The sequence below is a fragment of the Filicampus tigris genome, chromosome 5, assembly GCF_054856515.1.
Source record: "Filicampus tigris isolate MCC_2025a chromosome 5, RoL_Ftig_1.0, whole genome shotgun sequence".
NCBI classification, from domain to species: Eukaryota; Metazoa; Chordata; class Actinopteri; order Syngnathiformes; family Syngnathidae; genus Filicampus; species Filicampus tigris.
The window spans coordinates 15,444,093-15,465,000 of NC_141221.1; the positions used below are offsets into that span (position 1 = coordinate 15,444,093).

Sequence of the window (20,908 nt, forward strand, 5' to 3'; positions counted from 1 at the left end):
TTGTCCAATATTTTAACTAGGTATGGCCATTCTAACCTCCTGAAGGCTTTTTCGGTTTCCAAAGTTATGCTTGGTTCCATTTTAGACTTATTTCATTGAATAATGTAAAAGAGCCTGCATAGGTTATTAGCTGAGGATTTTTGGGGATGAATTTTTGGATTTATTAATGTGGCGCGTATGGGTGAAATCTCTTAGCTAGGGCATAGGAAATAATGTTAATTAACAGTAACATCACAGTAATTATGGCTGTAGAGAATGGTTCAGGAAGTTTCTGAGTCTGTATAGAGGCTAACTTAATGACGTCCACGAGAAGAGGGAGATGTCCTGTCAATTTCTGGGGGTGGGGGGGGGTGAACATCTTTCCCCTGGTCTGCTTGTAATGAGCTCAGAGGTTCCTCCATTTCTTTTAAGGAAATTAGGAATATATACTCTTTTGTTAATCTTGGCTGAGGTTATGTGGTTTAATAGCTGATAAAAAGGTGTCAATGTTTTTCAGGTTTTCTGGTGTTTCTGATGTGTCAAAATATTATTATAGAACCGTTTGAACAACTCATTAATTTCTCTTGGGTTATTCGAGAGACAACAAGAGTCAGTTTGAATTGAATTCATCATCGTAGAACTTTTTTCATTTCCTAGTTGCCAGGACGGGATTTTGTGGGCCTTACAGGTTTTAGTTTTTAGGGCTCACTTCAACTCAAAATAGTTGTGTCTTTAGTTACGACTTTTTTTTTTGTGGTTCTATTCATGATTTCCATGCCTACCAAATGTCATGCTGCTTGGTAAAACTGGCTTTGGGGACTGAATTTTCAAAAACAATTCCTGATGGTGCTATGGGGACAAATTTTTGAGGGAATATCTTAAAGCAAGATGCTGTCCTGCGAAAAACACTTCTGTCCATTTTTCTTATTTTTACGTGAATGGTGTGTCCGCGTAACGTAACAGACATCGCATTAACGTGATTTTTTTTTTAATCCAAAATTGGACATACACGTTTTTCAAAGGACAGCAACGTTATGTCCTGTGTGTTTCTAGACATGGGTTGGTGAGACTTTTTGTAAACCTACTCATAACACACTTTCCTACCAAATGGCATGTTGCTACGTGAAACTTAATATCTCACAACAGAGGCGAATTTTGGTAAATCACGTGAGGAAGTCAAGCAGCTGTTTAACTTGGGCACTGCGTGACGTCACTCACCCTGTCTACGCTGTGATTGGCTCGCTCGGGTGCAACTGTGTGCACTTGTATAAACTCTCTGAAGTAGTCCAGCAGAACCAGCGGTAGCAGCAGCAGCGGCAACAGCAGCTCTCCTGCGGGGATCGCTTCACACTCTGCCGGCCTTCTCCAACTTTTTGTTCCAAAACAAAAGATGCAACGTTGTGCCAAGTCGTGGGGCATCTTCTCGGCCAAAGCAGCGGGGGTCGTGGGGGCGGCCAACCGGACTTGCGCGGCCGGCGGCGGGCGCGCGGTCGCCGTCAGCCGCGTGATGTTGAAAGCCGCCGGCTGCCGGAGCTCCGTGCCGGGGGCGTCCCTGGCAACGCGGGGCGTCAGGACCACGGCGGCCGGATGCTCTCGGCGCATCGAGCGGATCCTACCCCGGCACGACGACTTCGCCGAGCGGCACATCGGGCCAGGTGAGCGGGAGAAGCGGGACATGCTGGACGCGCTCGGACTGGAGGTAATAAAAACAAAGACAAACTACAGTCAGACTTCTTATTCGTGTCCATTTCAAACGTATTGTTTTGGTTTTTAGTCCATCGAGCAGCTGATTGAGAACACGGTGCCGTCGTCCATCCGCATGAGGCAGAGCATGAAGCTGGACGACCCAGTGTGTAAGTTGACCTCTTTATCGCGCATTTTCTGCCACATGCTCCCCCTCGAACATATTTGGAGGGCATTTATGATGATGATGAGGAGGAGGATCATGGTAAGGCGAGTGCAAAGTTTCTCGCCCAGGTCCCAAGTCCAGTTCAATCTGGTTCCAGCGGTCACATTACATCACAGCCGAGGCTGGCTCCTAATAAGGTGACATGGATGGATGCAATCTGCCCCATTCCCCCCCAACACACTCTGGTCTTGTCACACCACACATTGACGCAAATTGCGACTTAAAACTCAACAATAACATTTAAACCCAGCTCAAACCAGTTAAATCACAGGAGACCTTCCAATGGGAGGGGTGGGGGGGCGGGGGGTGTTAGTGGGGGGTCGGCTTTTTGCAAAGATGCTGATCATAATAATAAGAATAATGCTCGCCTTAGTGAAAAAACACCACCCCCCCCCCAAAAAAAATGTGAATGCTCAATAAATGAAGCAAATTTGTTTAGTTTTATTTTACGAACCGCCATTTGTTGCATTTCTTTGGCTGAAACACTAAAATGACTAAACATCCAGCAGGCCACATTGACCCATCACGAGGGTTAATAGTATATAATTTGTTTTAATGTAACCATTTTTATGACAATGTTATTCGTGTCTTTATTCTCCAATATATATTTACCGCAGTGTCATTTGAATTTCAATTTTAAATATTTTTAGTATGTATTGTGTGTATATATCAATACATAGATGTGAATTTGAATTTCTCCTTGGGGATAGAATTGGTATAATAACTACAGTACATTAGAAAAGAAAATATGTCACCTGCTCAATGCTGAAGAACACCCAAACAATTCAAACAGAACTACTTAATGTGTGTAGTTAAAATGTTAAAAATGATACATACATCCTGTTCTCAGACAAAGAACACATAGATATACATAAAAATCAAGTAAAAACGTCAGAGCATTTTCCCTCTAGGGATTAAAAAGAAAAAAAAGTAAAAATCTATTAAAATATTGTCTGATGAGTGTCATTTAAGTTTTGCTTTATGGATGTAAATGAGTGTTGTAAAACAATTTAACATCTGTTCTAAGACAAGAAACAGATCACATATGATCATATTTATTCAGATAAAACATATTTTCATCACAATTGCAAGACATAATGTCATGACCAAGTATTGGAACTCTGTATCGGCGACTACTCAAATTTAAGTATATTGAAAAAAATGGGGTGTTGAATTTACTCAATTTCATTTTGTTAGGTTGTTGCACACAATATAATCATCTGGATTTAAAATACATTTTTAAGTAGATGTATGCAGATGATTTTATCTAGTGCAAACCACTTGACGAAATAAAAGTGAGTAAATTCAACACCATTTTTTCAGTTTACTTGTGCTCTGAAAAAGGTGCTAGCGGGGCATCCCTAGATAAAACCAAACACATTTTTAACTTTAAAAAAATACAACTGAATAAAGGTATTTATTTGAAAAGTGAGGTGTTAATTTTAATGAGTCACTATGTGTTTATTTAGCCTTGTAACGTGATCAAAATATTAGGAATGACTACAATGCATTTCACAGCTTTGGCTTGGTCTTTATTTAGTGTAGCGTAATCACCTTTTTGTTTGCGCAATTGTGTACAGCACCATCCAAGTTTGATGATTTACTGATAAGCTCACACGAGTGCTGACACAAGTAGCCATTTTTTGTATAGACCATAAATACAAAAGAGGGAATGATTAACTAAGTTTGTCGGAGTCACCTGGTGAGAGGCAGCGTTCGATTGGTCGGGGCCTGGGAGGCTCGGTGCTGGCATTTTCTGCTGCTTCAGCTTTTCTGAGGCTTTGTAAGAAAACGCCAGCAAAGGGGACAACAATGGAGCTCCTGCGTGGCTCTGAATCAGGCATTTGTTTTGCCCCTCCGACATTTACAACCTTAATTTTAACATTAGTTCCATGAAATTCTTGTCATTGATTCCCAACTCCATACTCTTCACTTCATAGCATTTCTCTTGGTTGCACTGCTTCAAGTGCGTGTATGTGGTTTTAGATTTTATTTTTTGGTCCAATCAGATTTCAGCCTTTTTTTGAGCATGTTAATCTAATCTGCCCAGTGCCTTCAGGATCAAGAGTGTTGTCTTGAATTGTATTACAAATGGGAATGTGTCTTATCCAATCGAATTTCAAATTCAGACTCCCAGAGTTGACCCTTGATGACATCAGCATTTTTTCCATCCTCCGATTGGTTGATCAGGGCAAAACTGTTTTGGCTAGTAAGATGTGTCTTATTACGTTTAATAATCTGTATCTCTGGTAAGGATGACATAATTGAATTAATATTTTAGCTTTTGTCATGTTATTAGATAAATGCTGATTCTGAGCTACTGCAGACGATCAACGACGGTTGACGGTTCCATGCTGCTTTAATGTGGACCACTGCATATTGGCAAGTTCACGTATTTGCAGATTTTTTTTTTTTGACCTGCCCCGTTTTTCACAGAAACCTGCACTGATTCAAGTACTTTTGACTCAATCCCTTTCTTGCTTGCACTTCGTTATTGCCTGATCCCCCGCTTATTTGGCGTTTTTTTCCAATTATTATTATTTTTTTCAATTTGAGTCAACTATTCACAGATTTTTGCCATTTGTTGGACTCTATCCCCGTCCCCACAGATACCGGGTTCTCAGTGTGCTGCATTTTTGAGTAGTATTGATTATTCCTATTATTGAAATTTGAGTGACAAGTGGGCAAAGGGACATTCATAGATAGATGTCTGCTTATGGCAAAACAACATTTCCAATTTGGAATATTTCCTACATTCCCCATCTTGAATTCCAATGGAAATTTACTGAACCTTTCCATGAATTTACCTGAAATTTCCCACCCGTTTCAACATTACTAGTAAGATGTGGATTGATCAGTACCAGCCTTATTCAGACGCCCTGTTAAAAGACATATAAATATGTCATTGGCATAGTATGAGTTAAGTCAGTGAAATCCCCGTTGAAGCCTCAGGTACCAAATGCACGTCCCGCCACTGTTAAAAAGACACATTTCTATTTGTAGCATACTTGACGTTGAATCAACTGCAAATATACACTTTTTTTTTGGGTGTCTTCCCTTTCCCCAGTAGTAGTTCAGATGGGGCGCCATTGTCCCATTCCTCGGCGTTGCTAGGCAACCAGAGGAATCTCAGCGGTTGCTTTGGCACAGCTCTTGTTAAATGGGGAGGGTAGGGAGGCATAGAAGCATGCTGTATGGATCCAGTTCTTCTCTGGATGTTTGCAAACAAAATATGTCCTCATTTCCTCTCTCTCTCAGTTGCCTACGTTCTAATCCGCTTCTGCTTTTTTAAAATCCAGTTTGTTCTGCAGCTCCGAGTGCTGCTCATTGGAATAATTTGGCATTAGGCAGAGGAGTGGTGCGGCGTGACTGCCACGTGGTGACTCGTGATGAACAAAGTGGATCAAACGAGTGCGAGGGAAGACAGTTTTTATCATTTTCGACTTAAAGAGTTCATCTTAATTTGCTGTGCTAAATAGGCCGATGTCATAGCATACTAGCAAGTTGTATCTATTATTCACTACTGGCCAATCAGCAGGCAGCAGGGGTTCTTGCTCCACCCCTGCTAGCTTTGTGATCGGCACCCCTACTGAAATAATCCGGGTGCCTTTACCACGCATCGCCCCGAAAAGTACCGTACCGCCTACAGCCTAATCTTGTTTTGGTCGACGACGTCATTGCAGAAAATCCTGCTTGAAACAGATAGCATAGGCATAGGGTGTTGGAAATGGAAGCAAGGAAGCACTGAATATTCTGCTTTGACTTTAATCCAGGCTTGTCTCTTGATGCTGGGAGCTTGATCTCCATTCGCTCATTGGCGAGCATACCGCCGCATATTCCACTGAGCGGGTTCTGAGTGTTGGAATCATCAGTTGAGATAAACCAGTATTTAAAGCAGGACTACAGATATTGTCTTTTTAAAAACGGAATATTCAGAATAATCATCACAACAGGGAAAGGGAGATTAATTTACCTGCATCCGTACTGTAAGTACTGAGACTTGAAAAAAGGTTCCAATACTAATGCAATGATATCATCCTGACAAATAATTAATTCATTCAATCCCAAAGACTTTTCACAGTCCAGCCATTCAATTACAGGAACCCATTTCTATATATTTTTTAAAAATTTCAAGCGTTTGGGTAAAAGAGGGTCTGAACATGTCCGGTAATAAATGAGTTAATGGGAAGGCAGAATTATGACAGCCGTGTAGAGAGATTTGAAGATGAACAGATTGACAGCCGTGTAGAGAGATTTGAAGATAAACATAGATTACGACACGCCGACTGCAAATTACGTTTTGCAAAATGGAAGATAAATTCTCGGGAGGCAATGAGTTGTGTCAGCGAACCGTCTCTGGCTACCGGCAAGTTTGCTCTGCTCGGCTTTGGCCCCGAGAGACGTACGCAATGGTATGATTAAGCAGCGCTTCAGTTGTCCTGTCAGTCTTGAGTTAATGTGGCATCCTATGTGTACAGTATATCAAACAGGCTCTACATTCTTCATCTCATATTTCTTCTTTGGCTCTGACCATACCTTTCACTAACTTCCCCCAAGTATTTAAACTTTGACAGAGGCAACGAAATATTTGGCAAGACTATTAGAAAATCAACTGCGTTTATGCTAAAATGTCAGCAATCATTTGTTACTCTAAAAAGTGTTATTTGAGTGAAACTTATGACAAGTTAAAGAAACGTTTTTGGATACTAACCGAAAATGAATCACCTTTTCATCACAATTGCAAGACATAGTTGCATTATCAAGTGTCAGTACGTACTTAAATGTAAGAACACACCACAAAAAAATGGTGTTGGTGCATCACTGCTTATTACCAGACCTTCTTCCCCACCTTAAAGTGGAAGTCAACCCAAATTAACATTTTTTTCAAGAATATGTCCTATGCAGGCCCACTAGTTGAGTCAAGGCATTCTGCGTTTGTGGAATATGAGAAAGCCACCCATGTTTAGCTAGCTCAAGGGGCGTCCATTTTGTCACTTCTGTCGACTGAAGATGACATCGAAGTTGCTCAGGGCTCAGATAACGACCAATCATGGCTCAGCTTCTGGAAACGGGTGAGCCGTGATTGGTCGTTACCTGAGCAACTCCGATGTCATCTGCTGTCGACAGAAGTGACAAAATGGCCGCCCCCTCAGATGGCTAAAAGTGGGTGCATTTTGCTGCTGAATTTGTATTCCACAAACGCAATCTTAATCAGAATGCCGTAATTCAACTAGTTGGCCTGCATAGAACCTATTCAGGAAAAAATATGTTTGGACTTCCACTTTATGAACTTTCCCTTAACTTTCCTTTGACAGTCAGCATTTGTGCTGGGAATGTTCCATAGGTGAGAACGAAATCTTGGAATCGCTGCACAAGATCGCGTCCAAGAACAAGGTGTGGCGTTCCTACATCGGCATGGGCTACTACAACTGTTCCGTACCGCCGCCCATCCAGCGGAACCTCCTGGAGAATGCCGGCTGGTGAGTTGGGGAACTCAAGTAACTTCTGAGGATCTGCTGACTGACCACAAGGTTTTGGTCGTTCTGTTTTAATGTGTCCTGGCGACAGGGAGCCCAGCCGCCTTGTGACTTGAGTTTTATTGCCTTTCGTGACTGTGTGGGGAACGCATATTCTCTGCTGGACTGTAATGAACAATCCCGGATGACATTAACATAAACATCCTACATCCCAGGCCACAGTTTCTCCCATATTGAAATAATAAGGAGAAGATACATGAACAAAAAAAAGAATCAAACATATCCAATATCACAATTTTTGAAACATTTAAAAAAGTTTAATTCACCTGAAAGCCCCTATACCACTGAGGGGCGAACATTTGTGACTACTGGCGAAGTAGCAAAATGCGCATTCACGACAAATTTTGTTCAGTGTTGCAAACGTTCGCCAGACGTTCTCCAAAACTTTTAAAGGCTTTTCTTGTCCACATGTTCAAAATTTGCTAATGACAAGAAAAGCACAGGCGAACGTCTGGCAACTGTTTGCGACTTGAACAAACCCTGATGAGAACGCAACATTTGCTACCTTCGCAAACACTTGCAAATGTTTGCCGCTCAATGGGATAGGGGCTGAAGGGATTATAATTATTACTACTTAATTTTTTTTTTTTTTTTTGAAAAGGTCTCCATCCCCTCAGATCCTTCTTCATATCAAATGGTGCCCTCTTTCCCCTTGGTATTTCTCATCCTCAGGGTGACTCAGTACACACCCTACCAGCCCGAGGTGTCCCAAGGCCGCCTGGAGTCTCTCCTCAACTACCAGACCATGATCTGTGACATCACAGGCCTGCCCATGGCCAACGCCTCGTTACTGGACGAGGGCACGGCCGCCGCCGAGGCCATGCAGCTCTGCCACAGGTGTGGAAAAATTCCATAGCAGTACCACACGGTAGGGTAAGGAAGAGATCCCGAGTCTACGTAACCGCCCTGGGTTTCCTTGCGTTCTTCTCCCAGACAGAACAAAAGAAGAATCTTCTACATCGACCCTCGCTGTCACCCTCAGACCATTGCGGTGGTGCAGACCAGAGCCAAGTAGGGACACACTCAAATGACTGTCAACCGTCCTCAATGGCGTATCCAACATTGGGCCCCCACCGTTTGACTGTGATGTTCTAGCTATATTGGTGTGAAGACGGTGCTGAAGCTGCCTCACGAGATGGACTTCAGCAAGAAAGACATCAGCGGCGCTCTGTTCCAGTACCCTGACACTGACGGCAGGGTAGAGGACTTCACGGCCCTTGTGGACCGGGCGCACAAGGGAGGGGTAAGAGTCAGACCATTCCCTATGAAAGTGTCAATAACATGGTGGGGCTTGAAGTAACACAGGGTGGACAAGTTGTTAATACATCCGCCTTACATATTAGAGGTCCCTGTTTTGACTCTCTGTTGAGTTTGAAAGTTCTCACTGCTTTCGTGGGTTACCTCCAGTTACTTTGGCTGCCCATCCATGTTATGTTCACTAAAGAGTCTGTCCACAGGTCAATGACTGTTTGTCGATGCGTATGTTCTTGCGGTCTGTTAGCGTGTCTTGTTTTGAATGATACGTTGGTTTTACAGTTTGTGATAGAAATTGATTTTTGTTTTCTAGGCCTTGGCCTGCTGCGCCACAGATCTGCTGGCACTGTGCGTGCTACGCCCCCCTGGCGAGTTTGGTGTGGACATTGCACTGGGAAGCTCCCAGAGGTTTGGGGTTCCTCTGTGCTACGGGGGTCCTCATGCCGCCTTCTTCTCTGTCAAAGAGAACCTGGTCCGAATGATGCCCGGTAGAATGGTCGGCGTTACCAGGTAGGTCACAAGGACTCACCTGTTGTGGATTTTGCTGTTTAGCTCCTTGTTAGGGATCAGCAAGTCGTGTAAAAAGTACGGAAACGTTTAACAGTTGGAAACTTGTATTTAAAAACGTAGTGAAGGTCAAATCAAGCTAACTTCTAAAAGTTATAGTACATTTTAGATTCATCCCCAAACTTCCCCCGAAAGACGAATTTTCCCAACTTTTTGTTGTTGAAGTTAAAGGTTGATGTTTTAGGGATGCTGCGGGAAAGGAAGTATTTCGGCTTGCACTGCAGACCAGGGAGCAGCACATCCGCAGGGACAAAGCCACCAGCAACATCTGCACAGCTCAGGTAGGACTCAGACGCCGAATGCCTCAATGGAATGCCTCATTGTGTCCTAATTGGGCTAATTTCCCAACAATCAGGCCCTGCTAGCCAACATGGCTGCCATGTTTGCACTGTACCACGGCCCACAAGGACTCAAACACATTGCTGAGAGGACTCACAACGCCACTCTTATTCTCGCAGAGGGTAAGGTTCTTGCACCGTCCGAGCAAAAGCTTGATGAGTGAGTCGTGGTATGATCCAGGTCTGAAGAGAGCAGGACACCGGCTGCACAGTGAGATGTTCTTCGACACACTGAAGATCACCTGCGGTGTGGCGGCCAAGGACATCCTGGAGAGAGCTGCGCAGAGGAACATCAACCTCAGGGTCTACGCTGACGGAGTGGTGAGGACTTCCTGCACTTTGGCTATTTAGAGTCTAGCGTTGTCATGTTTCATCCATTTTCTTCCTCTTATCGCTGCCTCTGTCTGTAAGGATGCCCAAGATTTACCATCAGTCCTTAATTTGTTTATGTACATCTGTTGCACATGATTAAAATGTGGTGAACTGATGTAATCTTCACCTCGTCCTAGAAAATAATGAAATGTCTTTCATTGGTCCTCGAAAGTAGGAAGACTCCAGAGGAAGCGACTTGATTTAGAGGCAGCGCTTAAGATGGTTTTGGGATACTTGGGTCTCACCCTTGAGTGAGTGTATCATAGAGCAAATATCCAGATCAATTATGAGCCCAGATTGCTCTACCTTGGCCCCTCCAAACTTGTCTCCTCTGTTACAATACAAAACATGAAAGAACCCCTTGGGATGAGGGCTTGAATTCCTTACTTTAATGTGGTGGATTGTTGGAATGATTCTAGGTAGGCTCCGGTTACGGTCTTGACTTGGTCCAAGGAGATGGCAATGATGCCAAATCTGGACCACGTGTCAGTCAAAGCTAATGTGGTTTATATCACAAAAACAAATATTGACACCACCTTTGTGTTTTCATGTTTCTGGTCCTCTTTCGACTTATTCCCGGGTCCCTGTTCTGTGTGAAAGTTACCACACACTTCCTCAAATGTGCTATTGCTGTTGTGTTTCTTTGCTCGTTGCAGTTGGGGGTATCGCTGGACGAGACTGTCACCGAAAGGGACCTGGACGACTTGCTCTGGGTCTTTGGCTGTGAATCCTCTGCCGTATGTTGACACCAACGCTTATGTTGTACCCATCCTGTTTTGTTGCTTTATGCTAATTCAAGGACTGGGTGCTCCATTTTCTTTTTAGGAGCTTATCGCTGAGAAGATGGGCGAGCGGATGAAGGGAATCATGGGAAGCCCTTTTAAGAGGACCAGCAAGTACCTGGCACACCAGGTCTTCAACAGGTGGAGGGTTACTCTAGACATGAACTAGCATTCCATGCTATTTATAGGATACGTGATTGAACAAGATTTGTTGTTCGTCTAGAGTGTTTTGAGGCTAACCGTTTTAGCCATGGAGAACGTTTCAATCATTGAATAACTTAATAGTTCAGGTAGCTCATGAACTTAACATTCCACACTAATTAACCCAATGATGTGATAACAGATGTTATTTAACAAAATCTGTTAATTGATAGCATGTGTAGTGATCTAACAAGATTTGTTGTTTTGAAGGTAACAGAGCTAGCCGCCAATGTGTTGGCTTTTATCAGTCTTGTCCTCTAATAACATAATGAACCAGAATTCCATGCTAACCTGAAGGCATATGTATGTGATCGAACAAGATTTGTTATTCCTCTTGATTGGTTGAAGTTAACAGTGTTAGCCACTGAGGTGAACTTTTATCAGTTACGTTTTTTTCATACGTTTCAGGTGTTTGTTCGTTACTTTTATCTTTGCTAGGGCCATAAATAATCCAGTCTTGGCCTCTAATATCTTTGAGGAACTCGGGTTGAAACATGATATCATGCCCAGTCAGCCTTTTCTAATAATGCTAGCATTAGCATGTCACTAACCATCCTGCTTTGGGTCATCCTCAGTTACCACTCGGAGACAAACATTGTGCGATACATGAAGCGCTTGGAGAACAAAGACATCTCGCTGGTGCACAGCATGATCCCACTGGTGAGAGATAACTCACCACAGCACCACTTTTAATAACTAATAAATATAAGAATTGAAAATAATAATTATGGGTACTGTTTAGGGCTCTTGTACCATGAAGCTGAACAGCTCCTCGGAGCTTATGGTGAGTCACTTATCTCCATCCAAATATGAAGTCCATTTCATATTTTTAAAAGGTAATATTTATTTCTTTTAGACAATAAAAATGTTATATTTATTTGCTGTAGCCAATCACGTGGAGGGAGTTTGCCAACATCCACCCCTTCGTGCCTCTAGAGCAGGCCGAGGGCTACCAGAAGCTCTTCAGGCAGCTGGAGAAGGACCTCTGTGAGGTGACGGGCTATGACAAGATCTCCTTTCAGCCAAACAGGTCAGCCCAGGTCGGGATGTGGTCCACGTCAAATTAAATGGAACGCAAAGGAAATAAGCCTAGAGCTTTATTGTGTTTTTTTTATCCCTTTGGCGGCAGATGTGCCGATGTATATTTCATACATGTTTTGTTGTCAGTAAACATTTCAAGCAATCAAATCACTTTTAAAGACTCATTTTACAATCCCACTATTACATCATATGTATAGTTGTCCAATGGTTTTTGTGCAGGACACAAATTTTAGTCCAATATTAGTTTACTATTGTAAAAAAAAAAAAAAAAATGCTAGAAAGCATTAGTAATCAAATATTATATGAAGGACTTAGGAGGGAAGAATGTTAAAGAGGGCTCAAGGACTGTTGTGAATGTTGTTGTATATGCGAATTGTGCAGGCCAGTATGATTAATCTTGGCTCTGATCAGTTCAGCAAATGTAATGTCATTTGAATGCGAGGTGTGTATTTACGCCTGGTGTTTACTTGTTTGTCAGATGTTCCTTTGTTTGTTAGTTTTCCACATGACCATTTTGTTTGGTTTGTGTTCCAGTGGCGCTCAGGGAGAATATGCCGGGCTGGCAGCTATTAAGGCCTACCTCAATTCAAAGGGGGAGAACTCAAGAAGTGTAAGTGAATAATGTGCCTCAACAGCAATATATTACTTCATGTTTATTATTGTGCTTGTGCCAATGTCTATTTAAATTACGACATTGTTCTCACAACGTTATAGTATGACTACGTCCTGAAAATTTTGACCTGTTTTGTAATTACTGCAAATTTATTCTCTTAACAAAAACTTTTATAATAGAAAAATCATACTTTATTCTCATATTTTAGGACTTCGTTCTCGTAACTTCGACTTAATTCTTATAACAACGCGTTTTCCCTTAACATTACATTAGTCTTGCACATATTACGACTTTATACTCTTACCTACCTGTATTTCAATTTCATTCTCGTAACTACTACACATTTTTTGTCATACCACATTACAAATTTATTCTCGTAACTACAAGTTTTTTCTTTGACATACTGTGTTCTTCTCATTCAAACTACAACTTTTTCCATATAACATTACAACTTTATTCTCATAGCCACTACATTAACATTATACTTAGAACAATCACCGCTTAGTTTTTTTGCTTACGTTTTTCTCATCATTACAACCTTTTTCTCATAACGTTACAATTTATTGCTCATAACTTTATTCTTGTAATAACTACAACTTCTTTACTCTTAATTTACAACTTTATTACCGTAACTATATTACAACCTTTCCCTTGGAACGACTTAATTGTGGTAGCTGTATGACTTTATTCTCTTATCAATTATGATAACCTCATTCTTGTAACATACAGTAGTAGTAATGCTTTATTCTGGCACATTGTACATTCTGGATACACTTTTTTTTGGTCTCTTTTGTTTGCGAATGAGTAAGTTAGGAGCGTAGTCTTTATCACTCACATTTCTTGTCCACACAACGTGCTACAATGGGTCACTATGACATTACATTTCAACATAGTCCCCGATTGGTCACCACTTGAGAACAAGTCGTAGATAAGACGTCCCCTGAGATTAAAGGACGACTGACTGGACTTTCAGCACATGTACTAAAGGCTTTTTTTTTTTTTTTTATAATGGTCTATGTATGTGTCTTTGATAGGGGGCCCGGTCTTGAAAGAGGCAAAGTCCAAATTGACAAGATTCCATATTTGGAATTTACATTTTGCAGAGGCCGCCTGTGTGTTATTTGTGGACGTTGCCCAAGCGGCTGGTCTAAATGCCCTGGCTCTATTGTGCAATGTCATGAGTGTCACCCTAATAAGGTATCAGATCAATTAGTGACCAGCAGCATGCTTAAACATTCAGGTCACAAAAAACACTGCGGCCGTTGCTGTAGGAAGTTTGTCATGTTGAAATTCTAAATGACAAAAATACATCAGACTTTTTTAAAAATATGTAATAATACATTTTACACTTGCCTCTTTTAAAGTAATGGACTAAGTCTAATTTTGACAAACCTTTTTTTTTTTTTTTTGCTCTAGACATCTCAGGATGCTGGCCACCTCTGCTAAAATCGGCTACGTCCATCCTTAGTTAAACAGATTGTTCATTTCTACCCCTAAAATGAAATTATTAATACATATAATGTAATCAGAATTTGGTTCAGTTTTTCATGTTTTCTGAAAAAAATAGAAAAAAATACACAGGTCATTATTTTAGGAGGGTGACAGTATATAAGTAGATGGTACCAAAAACACACACAAAAAAATCTGGATTTGAATTTTGAAAAATCATTGCTTGTTTAATGTATATGCAGTACTGTAATTTATTTTATGTATATATAATTCAGGAAAAATAATCTAGAATGGCTGCCTGAAAAAAAACAGAATTTTAGTTTCCTTAATGAAACAAAAAGGTTTTTACGTTTGTTTTTTATACAAGCATATCTAGAATGATTAACCAAAAACTGAAAAATCTTTACTATAATTTTGTGTGTGTGTGTGTATATATATATATATATATATATATATATATATATATATATATATATATATATATATATATATATATATATAGACATACACACAATTACATTTGTTTTAAAAATAAAAAAATATACCAAAAAGAGTGAGCGATCTGAATTAAATTGCCATATATTTTTTTGCATGTGTATAAATGCATTATAAGTTTACTCTTTATTCATGTATAGTATTTATTTTATTTTTATTTATTTATTTTATGAAATAAATCATTTTATGATTTGACTTATTTTGTCATTATTATCAATATATAAAAAATTACATAGGAATTACATGAATGTAGACATTCCCATGAATATTTTTTCCTTTAATTAAATTTCATTTTTTGTGTTGTTAATTCATAAAACAGTTTTTTGTTTTACTATTTTACTGTTAAAAAAGAAAAATCTAGAATGGCACAAAAAGATTACCTCCATGGTGAGGGTTGATTGACCCTGATTCTATGATTTCAAGACCCTGATTTTATGATTTCAAGTCGCGAAGCTAGACATCCCCCGCTGTTTCTTGAAATGCTGTCTTGATACGATTATTGACGAGATGTCTTTGTGTGTGTGTAGGTGTGTTTGATCCCCAAGTCTGCACACGGCACAAACCCGGCCAGCGCTCAGATGGCGGGCATGAAGGTGCAGGTGGTGGAGGTGGACAAAGACGGTAACATCGACCTGGCCCACCTTAAAGCCCTGGTACAAAGTCCTGGTTATTATTTTTTTTTTTAATAAAAAATTGTAAATGTATAGTTTTACACATTTTTGGATTTTTTATATAAATATATATAGATGTATGTATGCTCAAACGGTGTCCTATGTCTTCCAGGTGGACAAGCACAAGGCCAACCTGGCGGCCATGATGATCACATACCCATCCACATTCGGCGTGTTTGAAGAGCAAATTCAGGATGTGTGTGAGCTCATCCACCGCGCCGGTGGCCAGGTGTACCTGGATGGCGCCAACATGAACGCCCAGGTACGCGTGTGTGCTGTGTCTTATCTGCTCGTCACTAGATGATCTTTGAGCTGTTTGCTTGCGCTAATGCTGACTACCAATTGCGCGACTCAAACCACACACACCCTAGCACAGCCGTACCTTGACTTACAAGGTTTTCAAAATCCAAGCCGTCACTTGGCCTGACTGAGTTTCTGCTACAATTCTCCAAAAAAAGCGGCCATGTGCTTGCTTCAAGCTGGTTTTATTTTTGCCATTGCCTGTTGAAGTACTGTCTAAATATAAAACAAAGAGAATTACATGTTAAGTACGTACTTAACCAAACCAAATAACCCATCAAAGTATGTTAGCTTAAAGCTAATTTTATGGCCTAAACGATTCATCAATTTAATTGGCCGACATTATGTCTATTACAATCGGATGATTTTTTTTTTGGGGGGGGGGGGAGTTGATTTTTGCCACTTTATGAAAACTAACACATTACAATGTCAGACAAATATTATGACATCAAAACATAGATCCCAACTCCATTCTGCATATTGCATGAGTGAATGTAGCACTAGTGTGTTGCAGGTGGGCCTGTGTCGTCCTGGAGATTACGGCTCCGACGTGTCGCACCTCAACCTGCACAAGACCTTCTGCATCCCGCACGGAGGCGGAGGACCTGGCATGGGGCCCATCGGAGTGTAAGTCCCACTTTACTAGTCCCAATTGTACTGGTAGTCATCCATGGAAAGACATTTGATCATTTATTTGATTCCTTGCTATCCAGTTCAAGATCCATTTACTAGTCTGCTTTTATTCATCAATAATCAGACAATTCAGCAAATGCATAGAACTTTGTAGTAGTAATGATTAGTTTTGTACAACTAGTGTCACTTTTGCCCTACTAGTAAGCAATTAAACCTTATTAATAACACTACAAGGCCCAACAAGTAGGCATGTGTCATGCACTTGGGACCAAAATGCTTGGAGTACTTTTCCATCACTAGTAACATGTAGCTGTTGGACAAAGAACGCACTAGTACATGAACCTTAAGCCGGATAGCGAATAAATGCTCAAATGACATTTCAGCATACTAGGAGAATAATTGCATCTTTCTAGCAACAATTTCTTCCACTTCTGCATGACATGATTTCTGCACACTAGTAGCACAACCTTGGCATACTAGTAGGACAGCTAAATGTTACTAGGGAAGGAAAACTGTGACGAAAGTAATGGCACACAATTGTCAACCGTTGTAGTTTTGCCTGTAGCTTTCTTGCTTATGTGCAGAAATGTCATGCAGTCAAGAAAAAAAGCTTCACTTTTAAGAGACCGGCAGTCTACTAGTGCAATGAATTGTTTTACTAGTGAGGCTAAGGAGCGTACTAGTTCAATGAGCTTAAGCTATCAAGATTATGGGATAAATGCTCAAAGGGCTTTTCTCTAGTTCTCGCCTTAGCGTTAGCATTAGCAATGTGTGGTTTCGCCCCGAGCAGGAAAGCGCACCTGGCCCCGTTCCTGCCGAGCCACCCGGTGGTCTCCATGCACTCGGTCAACAGCAGCAGCTCCCTGGGCACCATCAGTGCCGCGCCGTGGGGGTCCAGCGCCATCCTGCCCATCTCCTGGGCCTACATCAAGGTTGGCATTCCAATAACACACAAACTGAAAAAAAAAAGTACATATTATTCATATAAGTATTTACGTATGTGTTTTATGAATGATAGATGATGGGCGCCAAGGGTCTGGTTCATGCAACAGAAATGGCCATCCTCAATGCCAACTACATGGCCAAAAGGCTGGAAGGCCACTACAAGATCCTCTACAGAGGAGCCAAAGGTACGGTCAGGTTTGCAGTTAATTCGCCTAGCAAAAGACGCAAAGATGTTCTCAAACTCTTTTTCTTGTCGCAACAAAACATATTAAAAAAAATAAATAAATAAACTTTCACTTCTTTCACAAATGTCAGTGGGGCACGTCTTTAGGGACCGAGCACTGCTGACTCCCATAGAATATGGAATTGTCGTTGTCACAAGATGACACCAAAGTAGTATTTTTATGTCATGGCAATGCATTTTTTTCCCACCAAGAGCAGAGCTCCCCCTGCAAAAAACAAATGCACTAATCTGTGGATTCCGAACCGTAAATATATGGGTGTTAACTGTACCATTTTTATGACAAAATAATTACATAACTAAATACTCGATTTAGAATGCTAATTTCTAGTGAAAGTGTTGACTTAACCAATTAATCTTTTCAGTTTTTTATTTTTACAAATGACACGATTGATTCAAGATTGGCCAATTTTGCACAATTAAAAATTAATCATTTATTTGTTAATTTTACTGGATTGACATAACTGTACTAGTGCATTTTTTGGTGTTGAATGTATAATTAAATAAAATGTTATTTAAATAATGTTATTTGATTGTTCTAAAATAAATAATTATACAGTGGTACCTCTACTTATGAAATTAATTGGTTCTGGAAGAAATTTCTTAACTAGAACATTTTGTAAGTAGAGACGTGTTTTAAATGTAAATGCCCTAATCCGCTAACTTCCGAGCACCCCAAAATTCAGACATTAATGTTTTATAAAGCATAAAAATGCATCAAAACATGTTACAATTATATTATTGCACAATAAATGAGAGTTGTGCATAATGTAAAAAACAAAGAACAGAGTAAAGTATAAAAATGATGGTCATTTACCTTTTAATTGCTGTCCTCGTCGCTTTTTGCCCTCTTTGGTTCATGTTCTCTCACAGAAGTGTTTTTTTGCCTGGCGTTTTGTAAAGAACTGAAAACGTGGCGACTGTCGATACATTACGGCAGGGGTGTCAAACTCCAGTCCTCGCGGGCCGCCCTCCTGCATGTCTTAAAGGTTTCCTCGTCCAACACACCTGATTCAAACGATCGGGATCAAGATCAGGCTCCTGCAGAACTTGCTGATGAGATAATCATTTGAAACAGGTGTGTTGCAGCAGGAAGAGATGGGAAAACAGGCAGGACAGCGGCCCTCGAGGACTGGAGTTCGACACCAATGCTGATTACGGTCATATTTTTTTGGCGAGATCAACCAAACACATCCCTTTTTCATACTTTTCTATTATCTCTTGCTTTGTTTTATGGACAAAAAAAAAAAGATTTTCTCCTTTTTCTTTTCCTCGTTTCTCCATCACTTTCTTTGGGTCCATAGCGTATACTGTAATTCGCTAGTAAATAAAGACATGTGTGTGCATGCAGGCTTTGTGGCCCATGAGTTCATTTTGGACGTGAGGCCCTTCAAGAAATCGGCCAACGTGGAGGCCGTGGACGTGGCCAAGAGGCTCCAAGATTACGGTCAGTTCACAGCGCACGATTTAGCTGAGTCCCACAAGGCGTCTGATGAACAAGGCAACTTTTTACAATGCTTTTTTGTTTTCATTAGGGCTGTCTTAATTTCATAGATTAAAATTATGTAATGCATTTAAAAAAACAACAAAAATGCAGATTTACTTACTTCCTGTGGTGGTTGACCTCTGATCACACGTGCAGTGATATAAGAAAGATGCCTTGAAAGTGAAGTCAGTGTTGATGTTGAAGATTTGTTATTTCACTGGAGTGAAAGTTTATTTAAAGGGGAAAGAAAGCTAATAAAATAGTAGTTGTGCTTTGCAATACGACTTTGAATAATTTGTGCTGCTGCCCGCCTTGGCCACCTGGGCGCACTATAAAACAGACGGATATACAGTAAACTCGTGTTTATATTGGGTATAATTCCACTGTTGACCACTAGATGGGGGCACACTTCGTTTGAGATGTAAATGAAAGAAAATAACGAAATAGTATTTCAGCAGGCCTAGTTTTTCTTCAAAATTATTGAACACCCTCCTCTGTAATCCTGCTTTTTACGCCTACAGAAAGTGATGGCTGTAGGTTCATTTTATAATGTACATCTTTTGGCATTATTGATGTCTCAGATCCTCACAGAGCATATAGAATATATGACTGTGAGTACTGTCATTGAAATGAATATCTAAATGCTTTTGTACTGACTGTTATATTACCACTTGCTTCAAGCGTTGTATATGTGTTTCCAATTATGTGTTAACATTAGCATTATACCTATCGAACGAAAGGATAAACCGTGCGATTGTTTTTCAATAACGTGATTCTACTCAAGTGAATGTTTGGAACAAGCTTCAGTCTAAAGTGTAAAAATGTGGTTAATTGCAATTGAAATGAATCTTGATAAATTTCGATTGATTACAGAAAATTGCAATTAATTTGGATCTTTTGACACCACTATTTTTATGCAATTCAACATAATAACACATATACATATAACACAATATAATTTTATTCTAGGGTTTCACGCCCCCACTATGTCGTGGCCCGTGTCGGGTACACTGATGATTGAGCCAACCGAGTCAGAGGACAAAGCGGAGATGGACCGCTTCTGCGACGCACTACTGGGCATCCGGCAGGAGATCGCCGACATCGAGGAGGGCAGGATGGACTCTCGCATCAACCCGCTCAAGGTTATTGTTGTTGCCAGTGTTAAAAAAAATTAAATAAAATAAAATACAAATTCCGCCGACTATGGAAACCCATCCACACCCTGAGTTTTGTTTGTCTACCAGATGTCACCTCATTCGCTGGCTTGCGTCTCGTCTTCCACTTGGGACAGACCTTACTCCAGAGAGTTTGCCGCCTTCCCCTTGGTAAGTGTACGATGCTGCGAAATGCAGAGCTGAGCGTTTTTGTGGCCAATACATGTTAGCGTTTCAATCTTTTAGAATGAATTTGAATAAGAAATAGATGACACTTTGTGCAGGGTAATAGTGCAAATTTGTCAACAATTCATAACGTGTAACTAGTAAAATATTCCTAATCCGTTTAGTTATCAAAATTTTACTTTCAACATTTGCATTTGTTGTATCAAATCAATTTTTTTTTTTTTTTTACACTGATGCATATTTTAAGCAGTTTAGATCGATTTTTGATTAATCGTGACATCCCTAGTGTGAGCATATTATCTAGAATACCCATAACAGATCTGACCTGATTTTCTAAAAATTTTTTTTTTCCTGCACAGCCTTTCATTCGGCCGGAGACCAAATTCTGGCCAACCATCTCGCGGATCGACGACATCTACGGCGACCAGCACCTGGTGTGCACCTGCCCCCCCATGGAGGTTTACGAGTCTCCCTACGAGGAGAAGAGGGCCTCCTCGTAGGACTTTTCTTTACTTTTGGTGCAGTCTCGACGTACACGCCTGAGTGTTTGATTCACCCTGCTGTGCGATTCTTGAAAAAAAAAAAGAAAAAGATCTCAGAGGGACTATTAGGAAAAGTCCCACAAATGATAATAATTCACATTTATTGCTTCAAAGTCTTCTTCCATATATGTAGTTGGACACTGGGACTGAGCCTACATGCTTGTTTTCATTTATATAACAAATCTGGGTTGTTTCCAACTCTTTCAATGGACC

At 40.6% G+C, this 20,908-nt stretch overlaps 2 protein-coding genes across 2 annotated transcripts in view; one reads left to right on the forward strand and one right to left on the reverse strand.

Moving 5' to 3' along the window:
• Positions 1-359: 359 nt before the first annotated feature.
• gldc (glycine dehydrogenase (decarboxylating)) overlaps positions 360-20,908 on the forward strand; it is a 20,931-nt gene continuing 382 nt past the window's right edge. Inside the window, exons 1-25 of the mRNA XM_086031876.1 lie at positions 360-1,678; positions 1,754-1,832; positions 7,233-7,368; positions 8,098-8,262; positions 8,359-8,436; positions 8,521-8,668; positions 8,993-9,189; positions 9,431-9,527; positions 9,602-9,707; positions 9,766-9,905; positions 10,613-10,693; positions 10,782-10,879; positions 11,515-11,599; positions 11,682-11,723; positions 11,827-11,969; positions 12,515-12,590; positions 15,065-15,190; positions 15,321-15,470; positions 16,023-16,135; positions 16,932-17,073; positions 17,160-17,271; positions 18,679-18,774; positions 19,783-19,955; positions 20,058-20,138; positions 20,513-20,908. The exon at positions 20,513-20,908 is cut by the window's right edge and continues 382 nt beyond it. Coding sequence (XP_085888002.1) covers positions 1,370-1,678; positions 1,754-1,832; positions 7,233-7,368; positions 8,098-8,262; positions 8,359-8,436; positions 8,521-8,668; positions 8,993-9,189; positions 9,431-9,527; positions 9,602-9,707; positions 9,766-9,905; positions 10,613-10,693; positions 10,782-10,879; positions 11,515-11,599; positions 11,682-11,723; positions 11,827-11,969; positions 12,515-12,590; positions 15,065-15,190; positions 15,321-15,470; positions 16,023-16,135; positions 16,932-17,073; positions 17,160-17,271; positions 18,679-18,774; positions 19,783-19,955; positions 20,058-20,138; positions 20,513-20,653 — 3,114 coding nt within the window. The 5' untranslated portion in view covers positions 360-1,369 and the 3' untranslated portion in view covers positions 20,654-20,908. The remainder of the gene's footprint in view (positions 1,679-1,753; positions 1,833-7,232; positions 7,369-8,097; positions 8,263-8,358; positions 8,437-8,520; positions 8,669-8,992; positions 9,190-9,430; positions 9,528-9,601; positions 9,708-9,765; positions 9,906-10,612; positions 10,694-10,781; positions 10,880-11,514; positions 11,600-11,681; positions 11,724-11,826; positions 11,970-12,514; positions 12,591-15,064; positions 15,191-15,320; positions 15,471-16,022; positions 16,136-16,931; positions 17,074-17,159; positions 17,272-18,678; positions 18,775-19,782; positions 19,956-20,057; positions 20,139-20,512) is intronic.
• The window catches only part of jak2b (Janus kinase 2b), a 34,527-nt gene continuing 30,540 nt past the window's right edge, over positions 16,922-20,908 (reverse strand). The window contains exon 25 of the transcript XR_015086962.1: positions 16,922-17,097. The gene's annotated coding sequence lies outside the window, so the exon portion shown is untranslated. The remainder of the gene's footprint in view (positions 17,098-20,908) is intronic.